Genomic DNA, 15,000 nt, shown 5'->3' on the forward strand with positions numbered 1-15,000 from the left:
AGAGAGAGAGAGAGAGAGAGAGAGAGATTCCCTTTGACATCATACCAGACCACAAACCTGCAATGACAGATTGTTTCTGAATCTGAATGTGAATCTGAACCCGACTGTTACTCCAGGTTGACTCAATTCTGAGTATAGATACTTAGTGCTTTGCTAAGAAACTCACAACATTGCCATCCAGAAATATAACAGACCAACATACAAACTGGTCTAACCGTGAACATTTATAGTCTGGTTAATCCAGTTTAGTGAGAATTTTTCTATAACAAAGACCTGAGTTGCGTCAATTTTGTTCTATCTATTTGTATTTCAAGGGCAGAGAAAGTTGTTGAAAGTGACAGCCATTGTTGGTGTCTAGGCTGAAGTAGTCTGATAATCATCACACATGATTCGGCAAGAGCGTTCCAGTCTTTGGTGGTGCAAGGTGAAAATGAATACTTGAAAACGTTTGAATTTGCAGATTGGTGTTTTAGTTTTTTTGAGTGGGTTTTTCTTTTCCTGTATGAGATAATGTCAGCCCCTGTCACTACAAGCTCCAGTACAACACTGAACAAGAAATCTCATCTCATGTAGTTCCATATCTGAAGCAGACGTCGGAGGTCATCTTCCGCCAAGCTGATCTATCTCTTGCCAATTCTATTAAAGCAGCGCCACCTTTCTCAGCTTCATCTGTCCAAGTTCTTATCCCTTTCAAATACGTTATTCTTTGTCTTCCTCTTATTCTTTTTCCATTCATCTTTCCAGTCAAGGCGAGTATTTCCAAACCAGGGTGGCGGATAATGTGTCCTAAAAATTCCATTTGGCGTTTGATGATTTTTGTTATCAGTGATCTTTTTCTGTTTGCCATTTCTAAAATTTCTTCATTTCTTTTCCTTTCCATCCATGACACCCTCATCATTCTTCTGTAAAACCACATTTCCACTGCCTCCAGTCTTTTAACCATGGTCTTGTTTATGGTCCAGCTCTCACAACCATATAGCAGCACAGAACAAGAAATAGTCAAATGAAAAAAGACATAAACTAAAACATGTAATAACAGACATTTCTTTTCCTGCATGAGGTAAAGTTGACTCCACTGCAGTCACTAAAAGCTCCCCGTACAACACTCAACAAGAAAGATATCAAAAAAAGACAAACTAAAACATGTAATAACCTTCTCTCCTGTAGGGAAAGAAATGTCTGTTGACTCCACTCCAGTCAATTCCAAGCTCCCCGAGACAAAAAAAAAAAAGACACAACCTACAAACCTGTAATAACAGACTGTTTCTTTTCCTGCATGAGGTAATGTTGACTCCAGTCACAACAAGCTCCCCGTACAACACTCAGCAAGAAATAGTCAAAGCAGAGAACCAGCATAATGGGAGTCAGCAATGAACGCAGGGACCATGATTTGGAATCTAGATCACATCAGAGAAACAACAACATCAAATCATATAGAGATATATCATGTGGTCTAGCGGTAGGACACTCGCTTTCGGATCGGAAGGTCCTGGGTTCGAGCCTCGCGCCGGCGCATAGTTGAGTCCTTGGAAAAGGCTCTTTACTCATATTCTCTCATGGTACTTGGGTGTAAAATGAGTACCTGGTCGTTAACAGCGGTGTCTTTGTCCGAAAAATTGAAATATTGCCTAACAGGTGTCATGTCCCATCCTACATGTTAAATGTTGCTGCTGACCAGGGACCCCTTGTAAAGCGCTTTGAGCACATTTAGTGGATATTGCGCAATATAAAGCTCTATTTTTCTTTTTTTTAAATATAGAGACAGTTTATTCTACTTCTTTTATCAGCCTCTCATTATTCTCATCAAAATACAGTAAAACGTTCTAGAATTACAATTAAAGCACCCAAGAAAAAGTAAGACAAGGGTAATTGGTTCAAATAATATACAGAGATAGATCACCTAAATATCTCATCCTGACACAGGCCCAGGTTCCCCACTGAGAGGAACACTCTCAAATGTTTACAAATTATATACATATATATATATACATATATATATATATATATATATATATATATATATATATATATATATATATATATATAAGAATGCTAATTGTCACTCACATTTTTTGTGGCCGAGACGATTTGTTTCTGTGTCTCTTACACGTGTAAGAGACACAGAAACGAATCGTCTCGGCCACAAAAAATGTGAGTGACAATTTGCATTCTATATTAGCTCTAACCATCATTATCGAGCACTTTCGTACCTACGAGTACCCACCAACACTCATATATATATATATATATATATATATATATATATAATATATATATATATATATATATATATATATATTATGCCCTTCCATCACGACACCATAAGATATCGTCACCTGGGCATTTCATGAAGGAATATATATATATTTCATCAAACAAGATGTCTGATGTCAACAGGAATCACCCATGTTGTCCAAGTTAGCAAACTAGGTGTTAATAATCTTGCTCAAGGGGGAAAAAAAAAAGGGCCCGAAGCGAGGCTTGGCCCAGGACCTTCCGGGCCACAGTGCAATGCCTTAACCACTCGGCCACTTCGCCCCCAATACAAAAGATAACACAGCAGAGAGATGATTTACAAGACAAAAAAAAACATCTCCCAAAGTTTAACTATAAATTTGACTGTTCCCCTCCCAGCCAGGGCCAGGACAAAATCAAAGTAATCTCATTCCAAGACAAAGACAAAAAGCATGTTGGAAAATATAAAATATAGGGGGATTGAAGACATAGTAAGTGCCTCCCTGCCCACTCATCTTACACCCGAGTACAATGAGAGAATGTGAGTAAAGAACCAAGGACTAAACTATGCGACGAGCTAGGCTCAAACCCAGGACCTTCCGATCCGAAAGCGAGTGTCATACCACATAGCCGCACAAGCACAGGACCCAGCAATCTCGAACCAGAACAAAAACAGATAGCGACATGGAAAGGGGAAAAACAGATGTGAGGGTTAGAAGACTCAACAGATGACCTCCTGCTCACCATGGGAGGTCAAAAGATCCCAATCCCACCCAGCCAGTTCAGCTTGATATAATACTAGTTCAAGGTGATGCATCACATGGTAAAAATAATCAAAATAACAAGATCAGGGGAGACAACTGTGTAAACTTTATTGCTGTATAATTTGATGTTTTTTCTTTTTGGATTGTTTCCCTTGAACTTGTTATTTTGACCCGGAACTAGAGTGAAGCTGGCAGAAGATGATGATGATGATGATGATGATGATGATGATGATGATGATAATGATGATGATGATATGTTGTTTATTGTTGACAAGTTTGGATGGATTGGCAATTGGCATTTTATTCGTCTCGTTTTGTTACTTTTATTTTTGGTCAAAACAATAACTCATTTCAATAACACACAACAGCACAGCTCGTTATTGACTATATTTTTCGTATATGGTGCCGAAACCCGGGGTATAGATAGTTCGAAGATGACATCAATCAGGTCTTTGTTATTGTTTTTTTGCCATCCGTGTTTATGAGTAATGCTCACTGAACTGTATTAACCTGACTATAAACTAAACGTTCATGGATACACACAGTTTTGTGTGTTGGTCCGTTATACTTCCGGATGGCAACGTTATGAGCTTCTTAGCCAAGCGCATACTATCTATATGAATATGTATTATATGAATATGTGACGCATCACCTCAAACTAGTATTGTTTGACATACCTTTTTCTTCTCTCCTCGTTTCGTCTCCTCCTGTTTTCTTTGGTTGTAAATTCAAAAGTAAAAGGCCGCCCACTGCAGCAACAATAATTGACAGAGAACCTGAAGGATGGACATAGATAAATGATTGTGGATTTAGTGATGATGAGAATATCAGTTTCAATCAGGATGAATTAAAGCTTTGGATGAAAGCTATTATCTCCACCTTACTTACTTACTTATAAATAATATAAAATAAAAATAAATTCCCTTTTTTCACCCGAAGAGGAAATTGTTCTTTAGGATCTATTCCAAGGGAAGACTGGAATAACCCAGGCATCAGCCAAAGTGCAGTGCCACAAAGGGAGCGAAGGCTAGGTGACTTGCTCAAGGCCACATAGCGCAATGGGTAGTCGAACTCGGTACCTTTCGGGTACAAAGCAAAGACCAAACTGCTGAGCCACACTGCCCCCTTAACCCCAATCAGAGCATTGGCCGTCAATGATGCTTCGCCATTCGATTCTTCCTTGGTCTGTCTTCTCCACCTGCTTCATCTGTAACCATCTATTTCTTGGCCTCCATGGTATTCGATCTCTTTGAAGATTCCATGATAGAGCCCGTCTTGTAATGTTGCAGGCAGGTTTTCTACGTGTAAGGCCTATCCATCCCCACGTCCTCTCTCTAATTTGTACCATCAACTAGGGTAACATTGCCTTAAGGGGAAACTTTGCTTCTTGAATGTTGGACCGATAAGAGATTATTTGGTTTTATGGCAATTATTTCCTTTGATAAAAATTCAAGTCCTTTGACCCTCTCCTTACCAGCCATTTTCAAAATTTTCCCCAAAACGTCACACCCACCCAACACAAAAAACAGACATTTCTTACTCAAACAGAAAAGAAAGAAGCACATTCTATACATAATATTGTTCGACAATATGAACCCCTATTACAGAATGTCAAGTTTTTATAGCTATAGCAAAAAGAAGTGAAATCTGGATGAGAAAAGTGACGATTGCACCGTAACAAATGTGACGATTTTCCAATAGGTGGTAAGGAGAGGGTTAATGCATACAATAACTTCCACAAATCTGAGGTAATTCAAAATGCTCCAAAATCACAGAGGCAAAGTTTCCCTGAGGCAAAGTTACCTACATTCACGGTATATTTATAGGTTGTTGCTCAAAACAGTATCATTACGTTAAGAGAGTTATATTGATGCAACAAATTGAATTAATGGTCAATTATATAAAATTTGACTTCAAGTTTAAAGGTTTAACTGAGTAGATTAAATAAAGGTTTGGTTACGTGGTCAGTAGGGGTCCCGATAGCTCAGTTGGTAAAGCACTCGCTTCACTGAGGGACTGAGATTGATCCCGGGTGCAGTTGAGATTTTTTCTGTCCGCCCAGCAGTGATTGGGTAGCTGGATCTGTTAGATCTGGTGGAAAGTACTTTGCGATAGACTAGCGTCCTTTGCAAAGGATAGCAAGCAATTGTTATTGTGTCCTGTTTCACACTATAGAAACCGGAATAACCTTTGCTTTCCAACCAGAAGGTCCAGTGTCGGAGTCCCGCTAGGAGCAGCACATACTTGAGCCCTTGAGGAAAAGCTCTTTGTTAACAGTGTTGCACCTGTCAGGAAGAAATAAATTGTGATACTGTCTAACAGTCATTATGTCTCATCTTATATGTTAAGTGTTGCTGATTGCTAGACACTCCTTGATTGAGAAGGTTTAACCCTCTCCTTACCAGCTTTTTGTAGAATTTCCCCCGAAAATTCACTCTTTCCCAACACAAAAATAGGCTTTTCTTACTCAAACAAAAAAGGTACAACTGAGCTCTACAATATAATATATAATATAATATAATGAACTTATATAGCGCCTAGTTCCAATTTGGAATTGCTCACTGGCGCTTTACATCAACACATCATGTATGATATACAAATATAGAACTGGCATGTTAAAACCACACAAATTCGATGATAACATAATATATTATAATAAAATACATACTAAGAGTCCAAATTATATGCCCTACAGAAAAGCTCAGTTTTTAACCGTTTTCTAAAGATAAGTGGATTTTCACTATTTTTAGTTTCAATATTGATGGAGTTCCACAGTCGGGGGGCATGGTGGTCAAAGGATTTCTCATGAAAAACTAACGATTTTGGGGGTTCCCTTAGGATATTTAAATTAGCAGATCTTAAATTTCGACTGTGTTCATAAAGGTGGATAAGTTCCTGAAGGTAAACAGGAGCGGAATTGTTTAAGCAATTGAAAACATGGGTGAGTATTTTAAATTCAATCCTAAACTTTACAGGTAGCCAGTGTAGGTCCTCCAAAATCGGTGTTATATGCTCGCGCTTTTTAGATAACGTTACCAATCGAGCTGCTTTGTTCTGTATCTTTTGGAGTCGATTAATGACATTATTATCACAACCATAGAGCAAGCTATTGCAATAATCAAGGCGGGTAAGAATCAAAGAGACCACAAGAAGTTTAGTAGTATCAATATCAAGAAGCCTTCTAATAGCACCAATAGATCTAAGGTAAAGATTGCAGGATCTAGTTACATTAGTGACATGGGCAGACATGTTTAATTTGGTATCGAATAAAACTCCTAAGTTTCTCACAGGTTCTTTAGTGATGGGAATTACACAATCAGAAAGATTCAGGTTAAGCGTGGAAAGGTCCACGAGGCCCCGTCTTGTAATTTGCAACACCTCTGTTTTATTTTCATTTAACCTGAGTTTGTTGCAACACATCCAGTCACTAATCTCAGAGATACAATTTTCTATATCCGTTATAACATTGAGATGATTGTCGATATTAATGGGAAACAGTAATTGGGTGTCGTCTGCGTAAAAATGGTACTTAATAAAATATTTTGAGATGATGTCACCTAATGGTCTGATATAGAGGGTGAATAAAGAGGGTCCCAGAACTGAACCCTGTGGTACACCAAAAGATAGGGGACAAGGAGAAGAGAAGTCATGTCGATTTACAGACACTGATTGAATTCTGTCAGAGAGGTAAGAAGAAAACCAGTCAAGGACAGTACCCCCAAATCCGTATAGTGTCTTAAGTCTGTCAATTAAAAGAGTATGGTCTATTGTGTCAAAAGCAGCACTAAGGTCGAGTAGTATGATAATAACATCATCATTTTTCCGACATAAATGATTTATGATATCATTATGGATTTTAATAAGAGCAGTTTCAGTGCTGTGAAAGGGGCGATAAGCAGACTGAAATTTAGAGAACAAATTGTGTTCATTCAAAAACGTGTTAAGCCTAAAAGCAACAATTTTCTCAATTAGTTTAGACATGAGGGTGAGATTCGAGACTGGTCGATAATTATTTGGGTCTTCTTTGTCAAGGCTAGATTTCTTTAATATGGGAGTGACAACACAGTGTTTAGTATTTATAGCTGTAATCAAAGCATTTCTTTAAATTTTGTGATATACAAGAGAAATCAGAATGGGAAAATTGTCGGTTGCATCGTAACGAATGTGACGAATTTTCTATGGTTGGTGAGGAGAGGGTGAGTGGATGTTGTGCAAAAAAAAGAAAGAAAGAAAGAAAGAAAGAAAGATAGAAATAAAGATAGAAAGAAAGAAATAAAGAAAAAAAGAAAGAAAGAAAGAAAGAAAGAAAGAAAGAAAGAAAGAAAGAAAGAAAGAAAGAAAGAAAGAAAGAAAGAAAGAAAGAAAGAAAAAAAGAAAGAAAGAAAGAAGAAGAAAAAAAAAGAAAGAAAGAAAGAAAGAAAGAAAGAAAGAAAGAAAGAAAGAAAGAAAGAAAGAAAGAAAGAAAGAAAGATAGAAAGAAAAAAAGAAAAAAAGAAAGAAAGAAAGAAAGAAAGAAAGTATTACCAAAAAAGACAAATCCAACCCTCCATGGATAAGCACTGTTGAACGTCTGCGATACCAAAGGTCCTATAAAGGCTGCCAGGTTACTGGATGCTGACAGAACACTCCACCAGGTGGCAAATTGGTTCCCTCTGAATGCCTGAACATTTGGAATGAAAATAAATAGGAACAATACCTTAATGGCATTGATATAAATAAATAAATAAATAAATAAATAGATAAATAAATAGATAAATAAATAAATAAATAAATAAACAAATAAATAAATAAATAAATAAATAAATAAATAAATAAATAAATAAATAAATAAATAAATAAAATTCCCTTTATTCATCACAAAGGAGAAATTTGTCTCTGGGGTCTGGAATAACCCAGGCGTCAGCCGCAGTGCAGCTAGGGCGAGGTGACTTGCTCAAAGCCAGACAGCGCACCTGCAGGTGATCGAACTCGGTACCTTTTGGGTACAAAGCAAAGATCGTACTGCTGAGCCACGCTACACCCCTAATATCAAAGTACAGGCTGGCTCGAGTTTTTCATTCCTCACAACACACACCACTTTAGAAAATAAAATGTCCAAAATATAATTCTCAGAACGTGCATTTTACTGTGACGCCCAAAAGAATTTTTTTTTCAAATTGAGCTTTTATATAGCACATTATCCACTAAACATGCTCAAAGAGCTTTACAAAGGATACCTGATCAACAGCAACACATAACATGTAGTACAGTATGAGATATGACGACTGTTACGCGATACTACAATTTTATTCCATCTATGAACTTTTTTAAAACTTGCTCAGTATATTGCAAATTTTTCAAATTTAACTGAATGGTTGCACCAAAGTGTCCACCATATAAATTTTACCAAAACAAAAACATTTTTGTGTTGTTTTGAGAAACACACTCAAATGTTTACAAATCATGAAACGCGTGTTACATAAAAGACATGTTACAATGTTTGCAAATAGAGATATAAATAATCACTTGACATAAAGTTGAGAGTCCAGATAGCTTAGGTGGTAGATCACTCGTTTCACACAAAAAGGGACTTTGATCAATCATGTGTGCAGTTGAGATTTTTTTCCAGTCCACCCAGCAAAGATTGGGTAGGTGGGTCTGTTAGATCTGGTGGAAAGTACTTTGTGAAAGACTAGCATCCTATCCAAATAGTAGCGAGTAATTTCTATAATCCGTTTCACGCTATAAAAATTGGGATTAACTCTGGCTCCATAGGCCAAATGGCTATGAAGGAATACTGCTTACTTGACATTAAGTGTATGGTTACTGGTAACTTGATAGGTTTCTTGTTGTGAATATTATGTGAAAGGCATGGGTACTACATTGACAAAGGAACATGAATTAGGATGGATCCTATGTCGACCAAGGAACATGTGCTGGTCAAGGGGCCTACTTTGACTCAGGAACATGTGCTGGTCAAGGGGCCTACTTTGACTCAGGAACATGTGCTGGTCAAGGGGCCTACTTTGACTAAGGAACATGTGCTAGGCATGGGGCCTACTTTGACTAAGGAACATGTGCTGGTCAAGGGGCCTACTTTGACTACGGAACATGTGCTGGTCAAGGGGCCTACTTTGACTAAGGAACATGTGCTGGTCAAGGGGCCTACTTTGACTCAGGAACATGTGCTGGTCAAGGGGCCTACTTCGACTAAGGAACATGTGCTAGGCATGGGGCCTACTTTGACTCAGGAACATGTGCTGGTCAAGGGACCTACTTCGACTAAGGAACATGTGCTGGTCAAGGGGCCTACTTTGACTAAGGAACATGTGCTGGTCAATGGGCCTACTTTGACTAAGGAACATGTGCTGGTCAAGGGGCCTACTTCTACTAAGGAACATGTGCTGGTCAAGGGGCCTACTTCTACTAAGGAACATGTGCTGGTCAAGGGGCCTACTTTGACTAAGGAACATGTGCTGGTCAAGGGGCCTACTTCTACTAAGGAACATGTGCTGGTCAAGGGGCCTACTTTGACTAAGGAACATGTGCTGGTCAAGGGCCTACTTTGACTAAGGAACATGTGCTGGTCAAGGGGCCTACTTTGACTAAGGAACATGTGCTGGTCAAGGGCCTACTTTGACTCAGGAACATGTGCTGGTCAAGGGGCCTACTTCGACTAAGGAACATGTGCTAGGCATGGGGCCTACTTTGACTCAGGAACATGTGCTGGTCAAGGGACCTACTTCGACTAAGGAACATGTGCTGGTCAAGGGGCCTACTTTGACTAAGGAACATGTGCTGGTCAAGGGGCCTACTTTGACTAAGGAACATGTGCTGGTCAAGGGGCCTACTTTGACTAAGGAACATGTGCTGGTCAAGGGGCCTACTTTGACAAAGGAACATGAATTAGGATGGAGCCTATGTCGACCAATGAACATGTGCTGGTCAAGGGGCCTACTTCTACTAAGGAACATGTGCTGGTCAAGGGGCCTACTTTGACTAAGGAACATGTGCTGGTCAAGGGGCCTACTTTGACTAAGGAACATGTGCTGGTCAAGGGGCCTACTTCTACTAAGGAACATGTGCTGGTCAAGGGGCCTACTTCGACTAAGGAACATGTGCTGGTCAAGGGGCCTACTTTGACTAAGGAACATGTGCTGGTCAAGGGGCCTACTTTGACTAAGGAACATGTGCTGGTCAAGGGGCCTACTTTGACTAAGGAACATGTGCTGGTCAAGGGGCCTACTTTGACTCAGGAACATGTGCTAGTCAAGGGGCCTACTTCGACTAAGGAACATGTGCTAGGCATGGGGCCTACTTTGACTCAGGAACATGTGCTGGTCAAGGGACCTACTTCGACTAAGGAACATGTGCTGGTCAAGGGGCCTACTTTGACTAAGGAACATGTGCTGGTCAAGGGGCCTACTTCTACTAAGGAACATGTGCTGGTCAAGGGGCCTACTTTGACTAAGGAACATGTGCTGGTCAAGGGGCCTACTTCGACTAAGGAACATGTGCTAGGCATGGGGCCTACTTTGACTCAGGAACATGTGCTGGTCAAGGGACCTACTTCGACTAAGGAACATGTGCTGGTCAAGGGGCCTACTTCGACTAAGGAACATGTGCTAGGCATGGGGCCTACTTCTACTGAGGAACATGTGCTAGGCATGGGGCCTATTTTGGCAAAAGCATCATGCTTTAGGCATGGATAGGCCTATGCTGACTAAGGAAGGAGGTAGAAGAGCCTTAAAATGAAGACATGATCAAACCAACTTACATTTCAAATCAGGTAAAATCACTCACTTTTCTCATTAGCACAGCGCATGCTGGCCATGAGGGGCCTTGGATCAACCCACTCAGAAACCAAGTAAAGGAGAACGTGGTCACCGATGAACATGCTGCAAAAGGGAATATTCATTCAGAAAAATTGTAATTAAAGTGATAATGGTTAGAATTATACAATTTAAGTTTGTAAACCTACGTATTTCACAATAAAGCGTTTTGATTGTAAATAAAATTTCAAAATTTATCAATATTATTTAATTCATTGTAAATTGCCATGATATTCTTCAAATGTTTAAATGATGAGGCTCCTAATGTTGATAATAAAAATAAATGGAGTGAGTAGGAAAGTGCAAGAAGACAATAGGGAATAAAACCTGCAACCTTACCGGTACAACAACTCCACCTGGTAGATGGCTTCAACTGTAGAGTTACCCTCTCCTGGCCAGGTGGTGTTGTCGTACCAGTGAAGAAGAGAGAGGTAAATAACAGAAGTGAATAAACATGATCATAAACATGATCATTTATAGGATTACATATTTTCCCAGATTTATCCATTTCAATGGGGGTCTCCATAGTTGGTAGAGCACTCGCTTCACATGCAAAGGGAACGAGATTGATCCCAGGTGCAGTCAAGATTTTTTCTGACAACTCTTGTCCACCCAGCAGTCATTGGGTAACTGAGTCTGTTAGCTCTAGTGGAAAGTAATTTGCGATAGACTGGCGTCCTATCCAAAGGGTAGCAAACAATTGCTATTGTCCGTTTCTTGCTGTAGAAAAACGGGATAAAATCCGGCTCTATGTGCCTAAAGGCTCTGAAGGTCCTGGGTTCGAGCCTTGCTCGGCGCATAGTTGAGTCCTTTACTCACATTCTCTCGCCATACTCATGTATAAGATGAGTACCTGGCCGTTAACAGCATTGTCTCTGTCCCAAAAAATTGTAATATTGCCTAACAGGCATCATGTCTCGTCATACATGTTACGTGTTGCTGTTGGCCAAGGACCCCTTGTAAAGCGCTTTGAGCATGTTTAATGGATATTGCCCTATATAAAAGCTCAATTATTATTATTATTATTATTATTATTATTATTATTATTATTAATAATAATAATAATAATAATAATAATAATAATAATAATAATAATAATAATAATAATAATAATAATAATAATACCAACATTGTCCGCACAAGGTCTGTTGTTACATAGATGACATTCTCAAAATAAGTAAAAAAAAACAATGGTTTACCAGTAAAAACCATCCCCGAGAGACCAGAGAGTATAACAGACGAGATGAAGACATTGCCGGGATCCAGGAGATCCACCATAGAACCTCCAACAAACTTGATCATCGTGTAGCCCAGTTTCTGGCTACTCACGATAAGACCTGGGGATGGAAAAACGAATCAATGCAAAACTGTGACATAATATCCTCCTGAAAGCTGAATGGAACTCATTAACTACTTATACAAGTAACTGTCAGACCTTTGATACCTTTAAAACATCCCTCAAAACTGAATCGTTGATATATATGATATGTGTATATGTGCATGCATATGTATACATTTGTATGTATATGCTTTGTATACTTATATATTATATAGGTGTGTGTACGTGTATATATTCATATATGTATGTGTGTGTGGGTGTATGTATGTATGTATGTATGTATGTATGTATGTATGTATGTATGTATGTATGTATGTATGTATGTATGTATGTATGTATGTATGTATGTATGTATGTATGTATGTATGTATGTATGTATGTATGTATGTATGTTATGTATGTATGTATGTATGTATGTATGTATGTATGTATGTATGTATGTATGTATGTATGTATGTATGTATGTATGTATGTATGTATGTATGTATGTATGTATGTATGTATGTATGTATGTATGTATGTATGTATGTATGTATGTATGTATGTATGTATGTATGTAAAAACTAAAAACATTAGCTTTGATACTAGATACACCTATAATTTGTCTCAGAAAAATGTAATAAATAGGCATTGGGTAAAAGTAATCCGGGTAAACTACGGATATAGTCGGTGTTAGGGTTGAGTGAGTTAACTTACCCAAGTCGTTAAAACTCAACTGTTCATCTTCAGCGATATAGGGAGCCGAATAGGAGACGGACTCCCGTACGAAGACGATCATCGTGTAGCCCAGGATGAGTACCAGCATCAGAAGGAAATTCTCCACGGTCATTTGGAACATGATGGAGGCTGTCTACACTCTGAAATAGTCAATGTAAAATGGTTCACAGAATGAGTACCAGCATCAGAAGGAAATTCTCCACCGTCATTTGGAACATGGTGGAGGTGTCTACACTCTGAAATAGTCAATGTAAAATGGTTCACAGAATGAGTACCAGCATCAGAAGGAAATTCTCCACGGTCATTTGGAACATGATGGAGGCTGTCTACACTCTGAAATAGTCAATGTAAAATGGTTCACAGAATGAATGAAGTTGACGTCACTCAGCTCTTTACAGGGTTTTTTTAGACTGCCAGTTGGTTGATTAGTTCTAAATTCTCTCTGACCGGATGTGACGTTAAAGGTTATACACATAGTTTTGTATAGATAGGATTGATCTGGCTGGCAGAACTTGGGACTATTTAAATTAAACGATTACCATAAATACAGTTTGTTTTTAAGGGTTTTACCGTGCTTGCAACACAATAAGGTCAGATCAGCGCCAGTAAAAAAAGGAAGAAAATGGGATAGTAAAAATTTCTAGAATTACAATTAAAGCACCCAAGAAAAGGTAAGACAATGGGGAATTGGTTCAAATATGAAACAGATGTAGATTCCAAGAGCACATTATCAAAGTACTTTGTTTGAGATCATCTAAAAGTCTCATTCAGACACAAGCACATGTCCTCCTTAAGAGGAATACACTAAAATGTTTACAAATCGCATATAATACGTAAACTAAACATAATACAGTGCATAACAGAGAGATGATTTACAAGGGAAAAAACATCATCTCCCAAAACTATCGATATATTTGACTTTTTCCCTCCCAGCTAAGGTATCCGGTCAGAGCTAGGGGAAAAAAACCAAGTTATCTCATCCCAAGACAAAGTCAGAAAGCATGTTGGAAAACAGATAAAGGGGGATAAAAGACACAGCAAGTACCTCCCAGCCCACTATGGGAGAGTTTGGGTGATTAATTCTAAATTCTCTCTCACCGGCTGTGACGTTAAAGGTTATACACCTAGTTTTGTATAGATATGATTGATCTGGCTGGCAGAACTTGGGACAATTTAATCAAACGCATACCATCAATACAGGGCGATGCAATAAAGTAACAATAGGATAAAAATGACTGGTCCTTCCAACATTAAAACAAAAGAGTGGATTTAATTCAATTTGTATAATATTAGTTCACCGTCTTGATAACAGACAATACAATGATTGGGTTGGTTTTTTTTTTAATACTCTCCAATTATTCACGCAAGGAAACGATTTCAAAATATTTATTCCAAGATTCTCAACTCCAATTAGAACGAATACATTTATATTCCGCACTGTCACAGCATGGAGTAGTCTGGTCTGAAATTTCAAACTAAAAATGCTAAAGATATTAATGAATTAAAAACTGTCTCTTTGCCTTAAAATACATATAACGTATACGACTGAGCATTCACAATATGTCAATAATAAGAATGGGTGTTTGGTTTGGTTTGTTTTTTGTTGTTATTTTTTTGTTTGTTTTTGTTCTTTTTTGTTTGTTTGCTTTTGTTTTTGTTTTTTTCTTTGTTTGTTTTTGTTTTGTTTTTTTGTTTGTTTGTTTGTTTTTATTATTATTATTTCGTTCTATAGCGTTAATCTACTTGTACCTTTGGAATATTTTTATCTCAAAGAATATGCAATGCGGTATGTCCGATATGTTGTTTCTTATGTTTTAAAGGCATTAAAAGAACATTCGGTCCATTTTAAACCCCTACTACCGATAAGGTATGATATAGCAGCATAATATTATGTGTATCACTGACCTCTTCTAAGAGCTTACGCTTCACTTTCGATTTTGATCAGCTTATACTTACTAGAGTCTGCCCAAAATACGACAGTTAACTATCGATGCATCTGACTGTTTCCCTCCCAGCTAAGGCCAGAGCTAGGGAAAAACAAGTAATCCCATCCCACGACAAAGTCAGAAAGCATGTTGGAAAACAGATATAGAGGGATAGAAGATAAAGAACTGAACAAGTGTGCATGAAAGGT

General features: G+C 38.2%; 1 protein-coding gene across 1 annotated transcript in view; it reads right to left on the reverse strand.

Annotated features, from left to right (window-relative positions):
- Window positions 1-15,000, reverse strand: part of LOC144978878 (glucose-6-phosphate exchanger SLC37A4-like) — a 43,698-nt gene that overhangs the window by 7,488 nt on the left and 21,210 nt on the right. Inside the window, exons 2-7 of the mRNA XM_078925466.1 lie at window positions 12,846-13,006; window positions 12,010-12,147; window positions 10,782-10,876; window positions 7,524-7,659; window positions 3,677-3,775; window positions 1,248-1,397 (exon numbers count right to left, since the gene is read on the reverse strand). Coding sequence (XP_078781592.1) covers window positions 1,248-1,397; window positions 3,677-3,775; window positions 7,524-7,659; window positions 10,782-10,876; window positions 12,010-12,147; window positions 12,846-12,987 — 760 coding nt within the window. The 5' untranslated portion in view covers window positions 12,988-13,006. The remainder of the gene's footprint in view (window positions 1-1,247; window positions 1,398-3,676; window positions 3,776-7,523; window positions 7,660-10,781; window positions 10,877-12,009; window positions 12,148-12,845; window positions 13,007-15,000) is intronic.

This window comes from Berghia stephanieae, chromosome 8 (genome assembly GCF_034508935.2).
Source record: "Berghia stephanieae isolate SIO BIC M18660-M18661 chromosome 8, UCSD_Bste_1.3, whole genome shotgun sequence".
Classification (NCBI taxonomy): Eukaryota; Metazoa; Mollusca; class Gastropoda; order Nudibranchia; family Aeolidiidae; genus Berghia; species Berghia stephanieae.